The following is a 19,811-nucleotide window of genomic DNA, read 5'->3' as shown; positions in this document are numbered from 1 at the left end:
CTCTTTTTGTAGTAGAGTCGTCCTTAGCAAGTTGTACCCCGGAGGCAAATAACCGGAAATTGGATTGTTGGCCGCATAAGAGTATGAACTCGCATAGTGTGGGTTCCTTGCTAGGTGAAATGGCAAGCCACCGGAGTAAAACATCCGAGCAATCTCGCCATGTAGGCGATCACGGGCCGCCATGTTGAATGCCTTTTCAATAGCATTCACACTTCCACCTGGTCCACTTGTCTTCCTCCTTTTTAGATCAAAACTTGGAGGGACAAACATATTACTTGGGCAACTCAATGATCCTCTACTTGATGATGGCAGCAATGGCACTCTCTTGGGAGCATTTTGCTTCATACGCTCTTTGCATTCTTCCTCAAACCTTTGCATTGCAAGTAGATTACTTGCTTTCACTTTAGGACATGGTCTGATTCCTTGTCCCGCTATCTTCAACAAGTGTGTCCTAACCCTTGTGTAGGAGCTACTGAAACTCTTACTGCAAAAATTGCATTGCCACCTCACATTCCCTCCACCCTTAGGATCTTTATCAAATCTAGAGACATGCTTCCATAAAGGCTTCGACAAATCTTCATCAGTAGAAGACGTATGTGCGGCTTGGGCGGCGCTACTAGCACCGGATGAAGACATTCTAAAATCTATTAAACAACAAAAACAAAAATTAGTCAGTTATTGTACATTTGTACCCAAAAATGTAATGAGCCCCAAATAGATTTTTGGACTAAAAATTAAACAGAACAGGGCCTAAACTGAACAAGTGAATAGGGCCTAAACTAAACAAGGCCTAAAATGAACAAGGCAAAATCACAAAATGTAATGAGCCCCAAACAGATTATTGGGCTCAAAATTAAACAAAATTTTGAATCCAATAATCAGTTTTGCAGAATTATTGCAGAATTCAAACAGATTATTGCACAAATAATTAGTAGTGGATTGGAAAAAAAAATAGGGGCAGCAGTAAAGCCTATTCTCTAGCAAATCCCATATACAAGCAAATACCAAAATTCCATATACTAGCAAATCCCATATACTTGCAAATCCCAAAATACTAGCAAATCCCAAAATTCCATAGCAAATTGCCGAATTCCATATAAAACAGTTTTCAGATTTAAGGCCCTGTTCGTTTCAGATTTTGACAACCGATTGTGCTCCCAAAAGGGAAAAAGCCCGAAGCGTATTTGGAGATTATGACAACTGATTGTCAGCCCTAAATAGGTTTGAGGCTGATAATCAGTTGCCAAAATCTCAAACGAAAAGGGCCTAAGTTTGGAGATTATGATAACTGATTGTCAGCCCTAAACCTATGAATCTGAGGAAATAGGTTTGGGGAACACAATCAGTTGCCATACTCTGAGGAAGGAAAAAGAAAATGAGAGAGAGAGAGAGAGAGAGAGAGAGAGAGAGAGAGAGAGAGAGAGAGAGAGAGAGAAATACCTTTAAGAGAGTGGAAGGGAGAGCCGGAGGTTCCGTCGGAGGAGGGAGCCGGAGGGAGAGAGAGAGGAAGAGGGATATATATATATATATATATATATATATATATATATATATATATATATATATATATATATATATATGAGCCGGAGGTTCCGTCGGAGGAGGGAGAGCCGGAGCGAGATTCCGTCGGACGAGGGAGCCGGAGGGAGAGCCCTCGGGAGAGGGAGAGGAAGAGGGAGAGAGAGAGAGAGATATATGAGTTAGGGTTTGAAAAAAACCCAAATCGTGGTTTTAATGAATTTTTTAAAGACCCCCACCTTTTACTCCACACACACCCCACCCCATTATGTATAAACCCCGATTTTTACCCCCCACACCCTCCTAACTTATGTTTTTTTTAAAAAAAAAAGTTAAACGTGTCAGGTGCGTCGGGTGTGCACCCCAAACGCACCCGACACGCACCCGATTCACAAAATATCGTTTTAAAAAAAAATAATCTCTAGGGTTTGTACCCGAGACGTACTCGAGCGTACCCGTACCGGATACGCACCCGACACTGGTACGAGGGTTTTTTAGGGGTACCCGTGCTTCCTAGGGCAGATCAGGGCATGCCCTGAACTACCATGAAAGCTTTGGGACTATCGATCCTAAACATTAACCAAAATCCAAAGTACCCCTGAATCTCTCCCAATTGTAGAACATCGTCCAGGGCACCCCACCATTCCTCCCTTCTTTTTAAAGAAAATAAAGTTCCCGAAGTATATCATCCGTAACAACCTATTATCTAAGATTCATTCTATTGCTTTTTCCTCTTTACTTCTCCATCACTCACACATCCAGATCCAAAAAAGATAGAAGTCTCTATCAGGAAACCAAAAACACAACCTGATTCTAAACTTAACTGTCATGCGCATTCATTTAGTTCCACCATTAAGATCCCAATGTCCAACTCCATTTCCATGTCCTCAGGCCAAAACTCCGAGGCAAAGTGTGGAAAAGGAACCTCTTCTATCGGGTTCTTCCAGATAGCTATGATCTCTGCTATCTTCTGAATACAAAGGGTTCGTTTTTCCTCCCATTCCATCCTCCTCAAGTTATCGGTATATTCCAACCAGCATTGGAAAAAAGGAAGTTTGTAAACCGGTGTACAGTTCTCCTTTAAAATGGGTGTACCTGTCAGAGGGAAGAACTCTTCAGAAATACGTTTGTAGTCCTCCTGAAACTGCTTCCACTGACTCTTGATAATCCTTTTGATTTGTTCTGGGATAGTGGGGTTTTAACCGAAGCTTTTGCAAGATTGTACCGTAGATTGCGAACCCATTGATGATGTTGGAACCATTCCGTATACTCTGGAATCCTCTTTCTGTAGTCTCTTATAGGTACGAGGACCAGAGGAAAAAGAGGTAGAACTTGCCATTTTCTTTGCCGTAGTAAAATGGAGCTTACCTTTTGCCGAAGAATACAAACTGACCTAGAAAGTAACCTATCCTCCCTTTAAAAAACCTATATTAAGAAATAAGTCAATAACCATATCTTCGCATCAAAGGGCCCACAACCTCTTCCCGATAAACCAGATAATATAAATTATGTTCCATCCCGAACAAAGCAAATCCCACCATTACCAAAAAAGCAGCCACCGCCAAAAGAGCCCTCAACAAACCATATACCAACACGCACAGTTCCTACCTTTTCCGTTTTATAATAATTCTACGCTTCCATACACCATAAAATATGACTAAGAGAGACCTATCTGCCAATAGGGAAACCTTTCTACCGGATAGAAAATGGTCCTCAAGTAACAAGGATATCTCGATGCACAACGGGCTTACCAAGTGATTCCGAGGGGGGCTGAGCAACTTTTTCTTTTGTCTTGGGCAGAAGCCCCCTACGAAGATTTGCGTCAGACAGATTTATCTGGGGTTTCTTCACTCTACTTTCTAAACCCCTTTCAGGAAAGACTGTGATGGTTTTCTTCTTTTTTTTTTCCCTCAAAACCTAGATATTTTCTGAAACCTGTAAAGCGTCTTTTCTTTGACCAATTGCGAAATGGGCTGACATACCTTGAGTGGTTCCCAGCCAGAAGCTTCTTGAGCTTTAAGCCATTTCTTGTACTAGGGCGGTAGTCCCGACCGCAAGTAGGAAGCCGAGCTGGCATTGAAGGAGATTTGAAATTCAAATTCATCAGGTGGGGCCCGGAAGGTCCAACAACTCCCCGGCCAAGATTTACCAGAGGAGTGGCCGACGGACGTTCCATTGCCAACACAGAGTTTTCCAGGTCTTGAAGTCCTCTCAGAGTAGCACAACCTGATAGGGGTGATTCAGACAATGGGCCCCTATTACCCAAAGATTCAATTCCAATCGTGTAGACTTGTCCGGCGACTTTAATTTGAATGGAGGGTGGTAAGAAATTCCATCTCGGAGCAAGGATCTTAGTAGAGACAAAGGACATACACTGGTTATGGTTCTCTTCCTTTTTTACTTCTAGGACTTGACCGAAGAGATTATCCAAAGCTTGAACTGATGATTCTGCCCATACATAGAGAGGAATGCCATAAAATCTGACCCAAACTTCCTCCAATCCGGGAAGAAATCTTTGGACCAAGAGAGGAGGAAATGAAGTCTGCCTATCCACAAGTCTTTGCCTTTGTCCAAGATCGCAGAAGCTTCTTGTTCCGATTCAAAGATAAGTAAGACTTCGTCTGCTGATAAGAGACAGGGGCATGATAGGGAAGGGAGATTCCAGACATTTTTGGCCCACCGCCAAAGATGATAAAGATTATCAGTAGCCGAAGTGGCTAAAGACCCCCACTTTTTAATTTTTCCAATTAGACAACATCTAAGAGACGAAAATCTTGATACCACCTCTTTTCCGGAAATGGATAGGACTGGGGAACCAACCATAGAGAGAGTGGAGATCGTCCCTGAATCAGGCCAAAGATCATCTTTAATTGTAGTCGATTCAGGATCCAAATCATAGCATTTGTTCCCCAAAGGCGGAAGCCCATCCTTTGGTTTCGAATAACATTTCCGGCAACTGACTCTCCAACTGAAGTTAACATATTTATAGAGGGGCACCACCAATCATCATAGGCCCTCTTCACCTCTCTCTTTTTCTTCTTTTCTTTCCACTGCCAAGAGCTTGGGGGAGAACTTTTAGGTGTATATTTCCGATTGTGTTGCTTTTCCCAGCGACAATAATGCCTCCATTGAAAATTTCGATAAGCACACCTATCGCAAAACCAATCCCCCACCCTCATCCCCATTCTCTCAACGAATGGCAAGCTGAGGCCATTCTCTTTTTGTAACATCTGGGATTTAATTTGTTTGATACTTATAGTACTGCAAACATTTAATTACCACTACTTATCTTAAGGCCTCCTAATTGGATAACCTTTTGTTTGGCTTGGTTAGAATTTCCCATATGGAACTCATGCTCTGAGTATGTGAATTCTATTTTTCATGCAGCAAGCATCTAGAATGCATTATGGACTTATTAAAATTGGGTTTCACATCTGCAGCTTGTGATGCTGCGGGATGAACCAACACTGGATGAGTGTCCTCTTATATATCATCTAGATGTGGCTGCAATGTATCCAAACATAATTTTAACCAACAGGCTTCAGGTATGGGCTTTTATACATGTTCTTTGTAATTCGAACTTTGTACAGTTGTTTTCTATCACTACATTTGTAGTTGCCGCTATTGGATTTTTTCTAATAAATTATTATTTTTTTCTATTTTTAGGAGCTCCTATTTTAATTATTTATCTTCTGGCAAATAAATTGACAAGTAATATATTGAAAATTTTATAGGTTAAGTAGACATAATATTTTATTTCTATTTACTATTAGGATGGGTAAAACTCAAAAACATGCGGTAATTGTAAATTTGTGGTAGTGGTATTTAGAAAAAAAAAAACACAGATAAAGTGATCTGGAAGTATCTCAAAGTAGCCTGAAGTATTGGAATCCGAGACATGTCCACACAGATTATTTGCCCATTTAGAAGAATCCATGTAACGTAAGGCCTGAAAGAATGACATATCTTGATGGTGGATAGAGCTTGAAGACGGAACTACAGATGTTATGTGGTGAAAGTGGAGGGTGTGGCTGGGATAGGCAGAGTCGATTGGGCAGCAGAAAAGATGCAATGCCAGTCCATTCATCCTAAATTTAGCCCTGAAATTAGGGTATTTTGGTAATTTATTTTGCTTTTTACAAAAGAGATGCCCCCATTGTAAATTTAACCCTTAAAGTAGGGTATTTTGGTCATTTAATTCTACTGTTTACAAAAAATACAACTGGGTGCCGGGTCGTCCAGTTGGGTCAAAGAGCAGCCTGGTTTTATTGTTTCTTAAACTGGATCTGAATTGAGAGAGGTAAAGTAATGTGTTGGCTCAGTACATCTTCACCGTTGAATATTTTTCAAGTAGCTGACTTGGACTTGTTTCTAACCATGATGCAAAGTTTGGTTGTCATAGTTATGATTACAACTAAGAAGAAAAACACTTTATTTGTGTCCACTATTTTGTCATTATTTTGAACTTCCAGTGCCTAGGTGCAGTTATTTAGATCATTGCCACTTGTTCTTGATATAAGCTGTTGATGAGAGCTTGTCTGAATGAGGGTACAACATCTGTAAATATTATTATCTTGCCTTGTGTGTTGCATGTTGAATGGTTTCGACTTGCCTTTGACATTTTACTGCAATCTTCTTTTTTTTTGCCCCCTTTTCCCCTTCTGTGATGACTGATGAGTAATATGGTTTCATTCTGCCGCCCTACTTGAAAAGAATCAGCCAATCTTTCTTTGCATGCACTTCCCTTATGACAATTTCATTTGGTTATACTGTTTGATACCTATGCCTTCGAATCGTTATATTCTGGTAAGGCATATATTGTGAATCACTGTATTAGAAATTTGAAGTCATGTTTTTTCTGCAATTACAGCCACCATCGATAGTTTCAGATGAAGTATGCACTGCATGTGATTTCAATCGTCCAGGGAAAACTTGTCTACGAAAGCTTGAATGGGTTTGGCGTGGTGAAACCTTCATGGCAAAGAAAAGGTTTATATTTTACGAGTCCGCTATTTTCTTCTTCTTGGTATTTCAACCTTGACATCAAACTACATTAATGCATGTAATATCATCTTTTACAAAATCAGTGACTATTACCATTTGAAGAGGCAAATTGAGTCCGAGCTAGTGGATAATGTCAATGGTCAGTTGTCAAAGTCCTTTCTCGATCTTCCTAAAGTAGAACAACAGTCAAAACTTAAAGAACGTTTGAAGAAGTACTCCCAAAAGGTAAAAGGTAAACCTGTCATTGTCTTGATATGGTTTCTTACTTCAATTAACACCTCGCATGTAATTTTTTTTCTTTTTTCTGTATAGGCATATAAAAGGGTTCTTGACAAGCCAGTTACTGAACTCCGGGAGGCAGGGATATGCATGCGTGAAAATCCTTTCTATGTGGACACCGTACGCAGGTTTATAAATATCTGTCCTCTGTATTTTATGCTTACTCTTGAAATTGCCCTTCTGAGTCTTGTTTTGTACTTGTGTTCTAGCTGAAAAAATATAAATATTGGGTAGTCAAGTCCCAGTTGGTTCCTATCTGATATTTTAACAAAATTCCTACTGGGTTACGCATTAAGTGTTTTAGGTTAAATATAGATGCGCATGTTATGTTTTGATCAATTTTTTATTTTTTTTATTCTAAGCATTTTCTGCACTCTAAATTCAGTTTTCGAGACAGAAGGTATGAATACAAAGGTCTTAATAAGGTCTGGAAGGGGAAATTAGCAGATGCAAAGGCGAGTGGAAATTCTATAAAGATCCAGGAAGCACAGGTATGGATATTCTTTTGGCAGTTCCTTGAACATACTGCATTTGGAGGGCTTATGTGTGTAATCTAGTTCATACTTTCAGTGTTTTTCCTTATATGTCATTTTCAGGATTTGGTCGTTCTTTATGATTCTCTACAGCTGGCTCATAAATGTATACTTAATTCTTTCTATGGATATGTAATGCGCAAGTGAGTATCCCTGGAATGTGAATTGTCATGCATTTTCCATTACATCATTCTAGTTATTGTCTTTTTTTGGTCATTTTTTTTTGTCTTGCAAGGGATTCATTGGGAGTATTTCTGTTGTGTTCTCATTAGAGGTGCAAGATGGTACTCAATGGAAATGGCTGGGGTGGTCACATATACTGGAGCAAAAATCATTCAGAATGCTCGCTTACTTGTTGAAAAGATTGGGAGGCCACTAGAACTAGATACAGATGGTATCTGGTGTGCACTTCCAGGATCTTTCCCTGAGAATTTTACCTTCAAAACAAAGTAATATCCGCTTCCTATTTGGCTTGATTTATTTTAAGTGTGAAGTATGTGGATCATATGCGTGATACAAGCTTGTTATTCTATTTCCCCTTGACTTTTAACATTGAGGCTATGATCTATAGAGATGAATTTGTGGGTCGATTGTTGACATGGATATGAGTTGTCCAACACGACAAACCCTAAAAATCTAGAAATTGCAACATGCCCATACACATATATACATATAAAATTACTTAATGCTAATCATAATTTTCAACAAGATAATATATGGTATTCATTTAACAAATTAATAAACCGTAGGATTAAACAACTACAAGTCTATAGCCTCAAAAAAAAAAAAACAACTACAAGTCTTAAGACAAACATGAGATAATCAAATAACAGTGCATTCATCAATCCAATCTAGTTCTATTTGGTCTCTAATGTGTAGTAAGGAAGACTGAGTAACAGGATACCATTGATATAGTATTGGAAACAGAGTTTATTTAGGGTTTTAGGTTTAAGTGAGGGGGGTAACAACAACTATTAATTAGAGAAGTGCTAATAATCATGGTTTTAAATTTCGGCCGAAACGTTTTGTTTCGGCCTAAATATTTCGTTTCGGCCGAAATATTTCGGTTTCGTTGGAAAACGAAACGAAACCCACATTGAGTCGGAAAAGTACCAAACTTCGCTGAAACGTTTTGGAAATTTCAGCCGAAACGTTTTGTTTCTGTGAAATTTCGGTTAAGTTTCGGAAATTTTGGTGAAACGTTTCGGTGAAATTTTTACAAGATTTCGTATGAAATTTCGTACCGAAACCAAAATGTTTCGATTTCGCTGATGACCGAAACCAAAACCGAAATCGAAACCGAAACCGAGATTTAAAACCTTGCTAATAATAAAATAACAATTAATGATAAAAGATGAGGTAAACATTATATTCAATAATAAACAGTATTTGATTTGACACCATACATAAATGTCTTGATCAAGGTTTTAAATTTCGGTTTCGGCCGAAATTTCGGGGGTAACCGAAATCGAATTTTTTGCTGAAATCCCGAAATTCGGTAAAGGCACATGAAATGTCGTTTTTTGGGCCAAAATTTCGGCCGAAATTACTGAAATTTCAGGGCCGAAATTACTGAAATTTCGGACGGTAATGGAATAAAAAATAAATATTTTTTTCCAAATTTCGCCGAAATTGCCAAAATTTCCCAAATTCCGAAATTTCGACCGTTTCGGTTTCGGTACGTTTCGGTGTCTCTCTCGACCGAAATCTGAAAATTTGGACTGAAATTTCGGATTTCGGTCGAAATTTAAAACCATGGTCTCGACACACCCACATTAAGTTAGGCACTTTCTATATTTTTACATGTGTCAAAAGGGGTGTCGATACTCGTCAGTACGCGTCAGCGTTACGCTGTTGACACACCTGTTGGCAGTAAATTCAAAGTGTTGGCTAAATCATAGCTTCCAGGTTATCGTATTAATTTAAGGTCATTGTTGCTACACTTAATCTTTGGTCGCTTTTAATTTTAAATATGATTGGAATTTGTACTGTAATTTGATATCAGTCAATTTCTGTAGAATGCATCTCACTTGTCACAGTGTCAGTGATGGCTGCCGCAAAAAGAGAAAATTAAACACGTGTGTCAATACATCTTGTTGATTTTCAATACATCTGTTTATCGTTAGCATTTATGGTAGCATTATTGTTACCATGCCAGCTTTGATCCTTTGGCACTTGCTCTGGGCCGAAAATTTTAGTGGTTGATGACTAAAGCATGGTCCTATAACCATAGCATCCATTCTCATTATAGCAATCGCTTGCAAGAAATTGACGAAGCATTTTGTGGCCTTTGAATACTATTCTGTACATTTGATTGGGGCCTTTATATTCTTCCTGGAGGCACTAAATGCTATTGTGAAAATATATTTTAGAGACTTGAGGAGGAAATTGACAATATCATATCCATGTATCATGCTGAATGTTGATGTGGCGAGAAACAACACAAATGATCAATATCAGGTAAGGAAGCAATCCATTACATTCTCAACTTTTTAAAGTCCGTGTTCTTGCTTCTCGAGCATTATGTTTTCTCCCCCCCCGCTCTCCCAAGTTAACCATGTTACCTATGTACATAATATATTTTGGGATTAGTTGTTTTTGCACCTAATGGGTATATTTAGTAATTATTGCGTGGTTCAAATCAGACCCTCAAAGATCCTGTTAGTAAGACATATACCACACACAGTGAATGCTCTATTGAGTTTGAAGTGGACGGACCCTACAAGGTGAAGATATTGTCAGTTCCCTGACTTTATATTAGTTATTCAGGCACGTCACCGTTATTCTAAGGCCTTATTTTTGTTTCATAGGCAATGATTCTCCCAGCTTCAAAGGAAGAAGGGATTTTAATTAAAAAGCGTTATGCCGTTTTTAATGATGATGGAACGCTTGCTGAGCTTAAAGGTTTTGAGATCAAGAGGAGAGGTGAACTGAAGCTCATCAAAGTTTTCCAGGTATTTCCTATAGTTCTTCTGATATCTATTGGGGGATCAGCCTGGTTTAGTTGTGAACCTGCAGGTACAGGCAATTTCTTGTAAACCTGCTGTTTTAAACTATTTCCATTTTTTCATTAAAATGTCGGCGTACTTGGTGTTCTTGTATTATTCTTAAAAACCTACATTGATATTATATAGCTGGCTTTCTGATTGTGACTTAGAAGTGTGTGAGGGTCAGAAGTTCCAACATATGAATTACGGTTTCAAGCAGCTTCATACATTAGATGATGGACCATTCCCTCTCCTCCATGTTCCATAAAGACCACACGGAACCTTTGATCGTATCTGGAAAACTTCAAACCTAATCCTGTTCCATAAAAAATCTCATAGAACCTTTTGGGCATAGGAGCAAAATCCTCTGGAGTCTTGTACTTTGAAATGAAGCTGGAAAAATGATTTGAGATTTAGCATAATCAAGCGTTCTTGGGCAAAAATTAATCTGCCTTTCCATGATGGCAGGCAACTCTTAAAGATCTCCATTGGGTCCCTGTTCTTCTCCTTTACACTCTTTCATTGGAGGCTGGGAGTTAGCTTCACAAGGCATATGGCTGACAGATACTTATAGATGCACCTCTTCAATGTCTTGTTGACACAGAAATTTGCAATCTTACTGGTGTAAATAAGTCATGGATGTGATGATGAATATCAAATAGTGGGCTGGTGGGTGGAAACCTCAACGCTATGTTTGGATGCGCGTTGAGTCCGGGGATAAGTAGTCAGAAGGGGGGGGGGGCACAAGATTGAGTAAATATAGGAATTTACCTGGGTTTGTCATTTCCACTGTTTGGTTAAAAATCTCAAAAAGGTAAGAATTTCAGAAAATACAAACACATCCCAAAAATGCTAATGTATCCTCTCTGCTGCCTTTAGTAGAGAAGGAAAAAAGTAAAATGGATTGTCTTATATAATTTCTCAAAGATTACTTGAAAAAAATCTCAATTTTTGGAGAGCTTCATCGGGAAGCGCTGTGTATGCCAGCAAAGTTGACACACACCTGACAGCACCAATGGTAAAAAAAGTTTTTGCTTTTTGGCCAACCAAACACAACTAAAGGCTGATGTGGCATCCCAGATCCTCACATTTACCTGATGGCTGCCTGGAACTCGGGCATCCAAACAGACCCCAATGAAAATCATCTCGCGAGATAAAAAAATGTATGAGAAAGATTCCTGAGCCAAAACTCTCATTTATTTTTTAATTTGTTTATATCTTAATGTTCTGCAAGAAGCAGGCATATAATTATCTTTATTCATGATACATTGGTCATGTTTGCATGACTAGGCTTATGCATGCACATTCTATATGTAAGACTAGATTGTGGAATACTTAGATGAGGCCACTATTTTTTTTACCGTCAATACTTTATCTTGTTATTGGATTTTTTGATGTACATCTATGCTTTAGTTGGTTTGTTCTTTAACTTGAACTATTTTTGTTTTTAATTCAACAGGCTGAGGTTTTTGATAAGTTTCTTCATGGGACAACCTTAGAGGAATGCTATGCAGCTGTTGCTTCAGTTGCAAACCGCTGGCTTGACCTTTTGGATGTATGTAATTAATTTAGTCTAAGCTTACATTATTTTCTTAGAGATTTTATCACATGTTTTCTTTTTCTTGTTTCACTTATAATAATGTTGAAATCATTCAATGTACCTGATTAAGCCATGTGGTCAGTAAATGAGAAAATACTCATACTATATACTCATTTGTCAGAATCAAGGAATTGATATTGCAGACAGTGAGTTGCTTGATTACATTTCAGAATCGAGCACAATGAGTAAGTCCTTAGCTGACTACGGGGAGCAGAAGTCATGTGCTGTCACCACTGCAAGACGACTTGCTGATTTTCTTGGTGATACGATGGTTAAAGACAAAGGACTACGTTGCCAGTATATAGTTGCATGTGAACCACGGGTATGCTGTTCAGTCTACCTTTTACTTCCTGAGCTTTTTCTTCTTAGGCCCTGTTTGTTTTAGATTTTGTCAACTGATTGTGGAGTCCCCAACCAATTGTTGGACTGAAAATTGTGCTAAATTTGAGTCCAATAATCAGTTGGTGACTCCACAATCGGTTGTCATAATCTAAAACAAACTGGCCCTTAGATGTCCTTGTATCAAATTCTTCTGATTTCTTCTCAATAAATGCTCCTGCATCACATATTCAGGTAGTTCATGTTACTTATGTGGAAACTTGCTTTTCGATTGATTCCAAGATCATTATTTTCATTCAATCTCTTGTCTGTACTATTCTGTCTCGAGTGAGCCCTACGCATTTCATTCGTGCAGGGAACTCCAGTAAGTGAGCGTGCTATTCCTGTTGCTATATTCGAGACCAATCCTGGTACTGGCTGGCTATTATTTGCCATAGTTGGGGCTATAGGTTCTGTTGACACTTAAAGTTGGAACTGACTGCTAAGTTTGTATGTTTTATTTTCTGCAGAAATAGTGAAGTTCTATATACGCAAATGGTGCAAGGTTTCATCAATTGTAGACATTCGATCCATTGTTGATTGGTCTTATTACAGGCAAAGGCTTAGTTCTGCTATTCAGAAAATTATTACTATTCCTGCAGCAATGCAGAAGGTGCCAACTCTTGTATTTTTTTTTCCATTAAGTTTGGAACTTCACATGCCCTTTTTTTCCAATTAACAAGTTAATCTTTTCAGGTTTCCAATCCTGTCCCTAGAGTAATTCATCCTGATTGGCTGCATAAAAAGGTTCGGGAGAAGGAGGACAAATTTCGACAACGAAAATTAATTGACATGTTCAGCTCCTTGAACAAAGCTGATAATACGAAAGCAAATTTCTCTGTTGTTCCCACAAATCATGTAATAGATGAAATAGACGTCGGGGATTTGGAAGACATTGGGAACAAAGCGAGTGCTTCCATAACTGGACCCAGGCCAATAGTGCGCAGTTATGAGGTTAACAGAGGAAAGCCGTATGCTAAGCAAATTAGCCCACTAGTTGATATGCCTTGTTTAAAACAATCGGAACAAACTGATACTGCTAACGGGCATAAACTGCTAAAGTTGTTGCATCAGAATGATAATTCTACTGAAAAGGTTGATAGAAATGTTGACTATCAAGGATGGCTTGAAGTAAAGAAGAGAAAATGGAAAGATGCCCGAGAGAAACGGAAGCGACGCAGGTAAATCGTTTATCTTTGTATATGGTTTTGCATGTACACTACTAGAAAGAAAAATCCAGTTCTTGTCTGCACCCATCTTTAGAATTGAGAATATATAAGCTTCCGTTAGCCTGTTACCTGCCCTGCTGGCCGAAGTTTCTTATACTGTCATTTCAAATGTGTTGGTATAGTCTTGTATGATTGCAACTTTGGATTATGATCATAGTTTAAAATTTCGTCTGAAATCTGAAATTTCGGATTTCTAGCTGAAATTTCGAGAAATTAAATTTTTTATAAGAAATTTAATATTTTTACAAAATTTCAGCCGAAGTTACCAAAATGATTAAGGAATTCTTTTTTTACCTGATTTCGGTTTTGGCCAAGGCCGAAACCGAAACCGAAATTTAAATCCATGTTTATGATCAAACCAGAACTTTTAGCCAAATTTCTTCTCCTTAGCAGTAGTTGTATTTTGCAGGTTAGGTGATTTTAAGAGCCTGCATCAATCTGTAGGCATGTCGCAGTTGACAGATGCCGTGATAAGTCATAAACAAAATCAGGGTAGGAATGGAGTGAGTTCATTGTTTAGAAGGCAAGAGTTAACTCTTGTTCGGTCTCACTGGCAGGTAATGCTATGTTTCTAGTGTCGAGTCTCTTTCTTAGTATATCTGCTCGGACTAATTTCTTAATGCTTGAATTCAACCTTGTGTTGCTCAGATAATTCAACTTGTCCCGAGTTCACAACTTGGGTGTTTTTGTGCTTGGATCGTTGCTGAAGGAATCATGCATAAAGTTACTATAAATGTTCCCAGAGTATTTTACCTCAACTCTAAAGCATCAATCACAGAAGAATTTCCTGGAAGGCGTGTGAACAAGATTCTTCCTCATGGTCGGCCAAGCTTCAATCTCATTGAGGTTAATGTTGTTTTGAATGCCTTAACTTTATCAAGAGCTACTCTGCTTGTTTCTCAAGAGCTACTGTGGATTTTTCTTAATATTTTAATGAACTCTTACTATTTATTGTTGATTTTTTATTTATTTATAGGTGGTAACTGATGAAGATCAATTTAGGGCTGAAAGCAAAAAACTTGCAGCTCACCTAGCCGATCCCGAAGTTGAGGTCAAATCCTGAACCTGTAGTGTGCATTGATAGTGGTGAAAGAAAAGCATATATCATGTTTGCATTCCTTGTTTGAGGTCAAATCATGATCCTATGCATTAGGGTGGGGCCTACCATTCTACCCCCATGCATAGCATGGGCTCGTAATACTAGTGTGTGTGTGTGTGTGTGTGTGACACACACACACACTTCCATGGCCTCAACTTCAATTTTCAGAAATCGACAGCCAACCCGTGATACACATTGTTTTTAGCTGGATTGTAGAGAAAGATTTCGACTATTTCCACGCCCTACTCTAGACCTTTGACCCTTACGCCATGACCATCAACAACTCCATTTGGGCATACCTCCACCACAGACAAACAGGTGCTAATGTGCTAAAGCACGTGTGAGCTGGATCCGTAACCTTTTTAAGTTCAATAGGTGACCACAACAATCTTTCCCTCCTAGTTTTAGACAATTCTTTGTGTGTCTGTGTGAGTAAATAAATTTGTTTACCAAAGCAGAGATAGAGACTAAATAAAAATATTTACTGGAATTTGGTGAATGGTTTTCGTCGTAGCCAGTCTTAAGCAATTAAATCAATGGGACAAGGGTGGGCCGTGGGCATGGCCAACACTGGTGTTAGTATGATAAATTTTTGCATCTCAATTTTGGATCCGCCCATTTGGGCATACGACCTTCAGATGATTTATGGGATCCTATAAATTAAATTATGCCGATATCATGTTTTCTTAAATGTCATCTTGTTTTTTTAATTGCAAGAATTGTCCATTGCTAAATTACAAATAGCCATTTCACTCGTTTCATTCATGCCTTATTGGGTAAGGGATATGTTTACTTAGTTATCTGTGGGTTTCTTTTCTAACTTCATTTGAGACTAATATTTTTAACAGGGAATATATGAGACAAAGATCCCGCTAGAATATAATGCTATTCTCCATATTGGATGCGTCTGCAAAATTGATAAAGCAGCTAAGCACCGAAATGCAGAAGTTGGATGGAGTCTGAGTGAATTACATATGAAGACTACAACAGAATGCTCTTATTTGGAACAATCAATCTCTTTCTTCTACTTGTATCATAGGTATCTCTTACCTGAAAACCTACACATAGAATAGGATAAGTTATGTCTAATAATTTTAAGCATGTCTCTCAGGGCAGAAGTTGTGATGAGTCAAGGTAATAATTAAGGTGTGCTGTTTTTATTGATTCAAGATTTCTCTCTTTCTTCGAAGCATCAAAGCGTACACAAAGCTTCTGTATTTTTAAATGAAATATAGGAAAAGCATGTTAAAATGGGGAAAAAAAGAGAAGTATGCTATCGCAATATCACACCACTAAAAAGGGAAGAAAATAACAAGGAAATTATCTGTTACATGGGATTTTATCAGTCTAATTGGGGGTTACCAAAAAAAGTGCCATGCATTACCCAGAATAAAAAACTACTAGTTAAGTGGCACAAATGCCCTCAAATATCATCCGAAAAGTTGTCTTTAAATGCTTTCCCTCAAACAAGTGCAAAAATATCTCATTCTTAGGTTGGATAGAATCTCTTGTCACCATCTCTTTCCCACGGCTGTAGATACAACATTTGTAAATTAATCTTCTAAGGTAACTTATGGATTGCAAATTTCCAACCCACCTCTATGTGCTCAGTACTTCCATTGATCCATGATGCGTAGAGATGTTAGTTACTGCTTTATTAGTGCAACAATGACTCACGCAATCTCATTTGGACTGTCAACTCTGTCAAAGCATCATTGACCACATCATTTCACATGCCCCCTATGCAATAACGTAGTACTATATCAATATTGCAACAGCTATTTTTTTTCTCTTCCTAGTAACCAGATTGCCTCCTAAGGTAGTACCCAGAGTGAATTCCTATCATTATGAAAACCTACCCAATCTGCATATATATAGGCTTTTTGTTTCATATGTCCATTTAATTTTCCCTTGAGGAAGATTTCATGTACCATATAATTCTATGAATTGCTTCAAGGTGATTGACAAGTGACGAGTGCACAAAATTGCCACAACAATGATCAAGAAGTCTCCTTTTGAGTGGGAAGATGATTTTGCTCCATAAGGATATCAACAAGCTTCTTTCACAGCCTTCCCATTCTCTTTAGGAGCCCAACATGTTTTTCTTTCCACTAGGTGATGTATATCTCCTTCCTTAATCTTCCAACTTTAACGCCCAAAGAATTTTCCAATGGATGGAATCCTTGATGTCAAATCCTGCTCAAATAATATTTTACTCTTAAGTACCTTAGGACAATTAATTATAAAAACAATATCAACCCCTATATTATAGATATTATTGTTCTTACTTCATTTTTTTCACAAATATTGTATGATCACCACTACTAAAGCATGCCAGTGCTTAACCTATCAAGCAGGACACCATTGGATTGCTTCAAAAAAAGAACTAAAGATTTCTTTTATTCACATACCTTCTCTTCTTTTGTTGGAATCTTAGAGGTAGCCTCGTGTAAACTTCCTCTTGTATTTCCTTTTAAAGACATTCTTCACATCAAGCTGATGTAAAGGCCATGAGAAATTCACAACCATAGATAGAATCACCTTCATAGATTTCAATAATGCACTAAGTGCAAATGTCACTTAGTATTTGACTATATGTATGATGTAAAGGCCATGAGAGATCCACAGCCATATCTAGAATCACCTTAATCGACTATTTGTTTTTTATTAAAGTATATCGACTATGTATTTGACTCATGTCTTTAGCTCAATCCATACTTTTGTCCTTCTATAGACCCATTTGATTTGTAGATAAAACTTGTCCTTTTCTAATGATTTCATGTACTCTATCATGACCTACTTCCGCTAGAGCATTGGTTACATAAGAAGGAACCTCTACAAAAGACATGGTTGATACAAGGAGCTCCACTTGTTTGAAATAATACCATGATGGGTCGAGGAAGTGAAAGTATGCTTTCCCTTGCATAATCCAGTGTGAATATCAATATTAAGTTCACAGTAGAAAGATGCAATAGGATAACAAATTGGAGAACTGATGTGATACTTATATTTGAGTATGATTGGTGTCATCTCCACTTGTTCAGATGGGAAAGAAATTAGAGTTGTTTGACTTCACGAACTTGGGAACTAGTTATGTGAGATCATCTAAGACGCATGACCCGGATGAGGTGCCATAATATCACCTGATCTTTATTGACTTCAACTGTTGAGTGGAAGTTATCTTTCTCAAAATAAAGGGGAAAAGAATAGAAACATGTGGCTTACCAGGCAAATGTTTTGATTCTCATTAATTGACTATTCAAGAGAGGCAATGTAAGGGTCGCAAAGCTTGCTCAGTAGTTGCAGATGTACTGTCTAATCAACCATGGTTTTGGGCTGGAAGAGTTCTCATGATAGCCAAGTTGTTGCCTGAGATCATGTATCTAACCCTTGAGATAAATGGTCTTCTTGCTCATGGTAAATGTTGATGGAGCTTCAAGAGGGCTATAAAGAGTAAAGACCCTGCGAAGGCGAATCACCCCTGCTCATGGTGAGTAGTTGCAGTGTGCAGTCTAGCAGAAATAGACTTTGGATTTAACTAAATGTAACGATTTCAATGGGCATTCTCCTTTACTTCTTTTTCATCCACAATGGGTACCCTTCAATTTGTCCATTTATATAAATGTGACTTCCTAAAGCTGTTCCTCCCTTATTCCTACCACCGTTTGAATTTCATTACTATTGCCAGTCTTACCAGCAAACTGAGCATCGATGCTAATGCAGATCTATCAGAAGCCTCATTTGCAGTTTGCTGCAAAGCGCATCTCCCGCTATCTATCACCTCGGACACATCCATATACTTCATTGGGGAAGCGCTAACACCTTTCACCCTAAAAGAATAACACCTTTTTTTTTTTTTTTGAATGGATTTGCTAAGGTCCATCGCAGAAGGGTTTTCGCGGCTGGTCTGTTGCACGTCAGACCAGCCACCTCGTGAATGGAGACAAAAGCTGTTGTCTTCATTAACGAGGTGGCTGGTCTGATGTGCGACAGACCAGCCGCGAAAACCCTTTTGCGATGGATGCTAGCAATTCCCTTTTTTTAAATAGATAATCGTACATGCTATGTAGAATTGAGTACTGATCAAGATGTAAATATCCCATCTTCAATGATAAATTAGAAACCCAAAAACTAAATTGTTTTGACTTGTTGTATTAGAATCGACCAGTTGCCACAAAAGTCCTCCCTGGAGTTGAATAAGGGTCACCGTTGATATTAAAAATCAAGCTTCATAAGACAGGGTACTAGTTGACACATGCAGAGAAGGTCTATCGTTCAGCTGAGCTTTGATCTTCTAGAACCAACGAGGGTATTTTGATAATCAAGCCCCCCATTTGAAGGTCAATGTGCCAATTGTTTATTGAATTATTTTTTTTTTAAAACACAACAAGATGAAAACTAGATCTGTGAATATTGTGTGTAAGCGAGAGTTTTTTTTCCTGTGACCATATGGGTATGTGTTTATGAGTTAGTTCTGATTGGCACTTTACATTAAATGCCCTCCAATAGACAAAATTAGAAAAAAAAACAGAAATGCTCAATAACTTGTGGCATCTCTTCACAAAAAGTATGTCATGGTGTTTTACTTATTTAGTGAACATTACTTACTAAGCAGTCCTTTCAATTGGCAACTAATTTTGCATTACAAATTCGTAACATCATTGCAAATCTTCACCTTTTTCCATGACCAAAGAAACAATAAGAATCCCCGCCTTTTGTTTTTTGTAAGCTCCTTTTAACCTAGTTGTAACTTTTAAATGTTGTATTTGTGGGTATTAGGATTTGAAAGTGATCACAAAGTCCTCATCTGGTGCCATTCCCAATTTTGTCCCTGCATATGCACATTACTCATTTTTTTTCAGTCTTAATATACACATTTTTCCTTTTTAAAGAAAATTTTCAACATGTTTTTTAGTCTGTGATCTCATTATTGGTTTCAGTGTGTCTGAGGGGAGGGGAATATATGTTGTATATTTTGCTGCATCTAGCACAATATTTGTGGTGGTGATTAATCCTTATCAGAACAAAGAATTATCCTCTTCTCTTCTCGAGAAACAGTTTGGTGAAGCTTGCCAGGCACTGTCTGTAGAACCTCATTTGCAGAGAAATGCTATCATTTTCAAGGTACAGTTATAGACCTGTCTGGTTCAATTTGGGCTTTTTGCTTATAATTTTCAATGTAAT

At 38.1% G+C, this 19,811-nt stretch overlaps 1 protein-coding gene across 1 annotated transcript in view; it reads left to right on the top strand.

Annotated features, from left to right (window-relative positions):
- LOC143877582 (DNA polymerase epsilon catalytic subunit A-like) overlaps positions 1 to 19,811 on the top strand; it is a 60,910-nt gene that overhangs the window by 24,255 nt on the left and 16,844 nt on the right. The window contains exons 15-34 of the mRNA XM_077379725.1: positions 4,959 to 5,063; positions 6,389 to 6,507; positions 6,606 to 6,747; positions 6,835 to 6,929; positions 7,187 to 7,292; positions 7,398 to 7,477; positions 7,607 to 7,783; positions 9,707 to 9,794; positions 9,980 to 10,060; positions 10,145 to 10,288; positions 11,781 to 11,876; positions 12,043 to 12,243; positions 12,616 to 12,670; positions 12,770 to 12,912; positions 12,996 to 13,480; positions 13,938 to 14,085; positions 14,177 to 14,374; positions 14,505 to 14,579; positions 15,476 to 15,666; positions 19,568 to 19,751. Coding sequence (XP_077235840.1) covers positions 4,959 to 5,063; positions 6,389 to 6,507; positions 6,606 to 6,747; positions 6,835 to 6,929; positions 7,187 to 7,292; positions 7,398 to 7,477; positions 7,607 to 7,783; positions 9,707 to 9,794; positions 9,980 to 10,060; positions 10,145 to 10,288; positions 11,781 to 11,876; positions 12,043 to 12,243; positions 12,616 to 12,670; positions 12,770 to 12,912; positions 12,996 to 13,480; positions 13,938 to 14,085; positions 14,177 to 14,374; positions 14,505 to 14,579; positions 15,476 to 15,666; positions 19,568 to 19,751 — 2,913 coding nt within the window. The remainder of the gene's footprint in view (positions 1 to 4,958; positions 5,064 to 6,388; positions 6,508 to 6,605; positions 6,748 to 6,834; positions 6,930 to 7,186; positions 7,293 to 7,397; positions 7,478 to 7,606; positions 7,784 to 9,706; positions 9,795 to 9,979; positions 10,061 to 10,144; positions 10,289 to 11,780; positions 11,877 to 12,042; positions 12,244 to 12,615; positions 12,671 to 12,769; positions 12,913 to 12,995; positions 13,481 to 13,937; positions 14,086 to 14,176; positions 14,375 to 14,504; positions 14,580 to 15,475; positions 15,667 to 19,567; positions 19,752 to 19,811) is intronic.

The sequence above is a fragment of the Tasmannia lanceolata genome, unplaced genomic scaffold, assembly GCF_043159265.1.
Source record: "Tasmannia lanceolata isolate RefF3 unplaced genomic scaffold, GAP_Taslan_0.1 ptg000005l, whole genome shotgun sequence".
Classification (NCBI taxonomy): Eukaryota; Viridiplantae; Streptophyta; class Magnoliopsida; order Canellales; family Winteraceae; genus Tasmannia; species Tasmannia lanceolata.
This window is presented reverse-complemented; position numbering and strand designations above follow the sequence as displayed.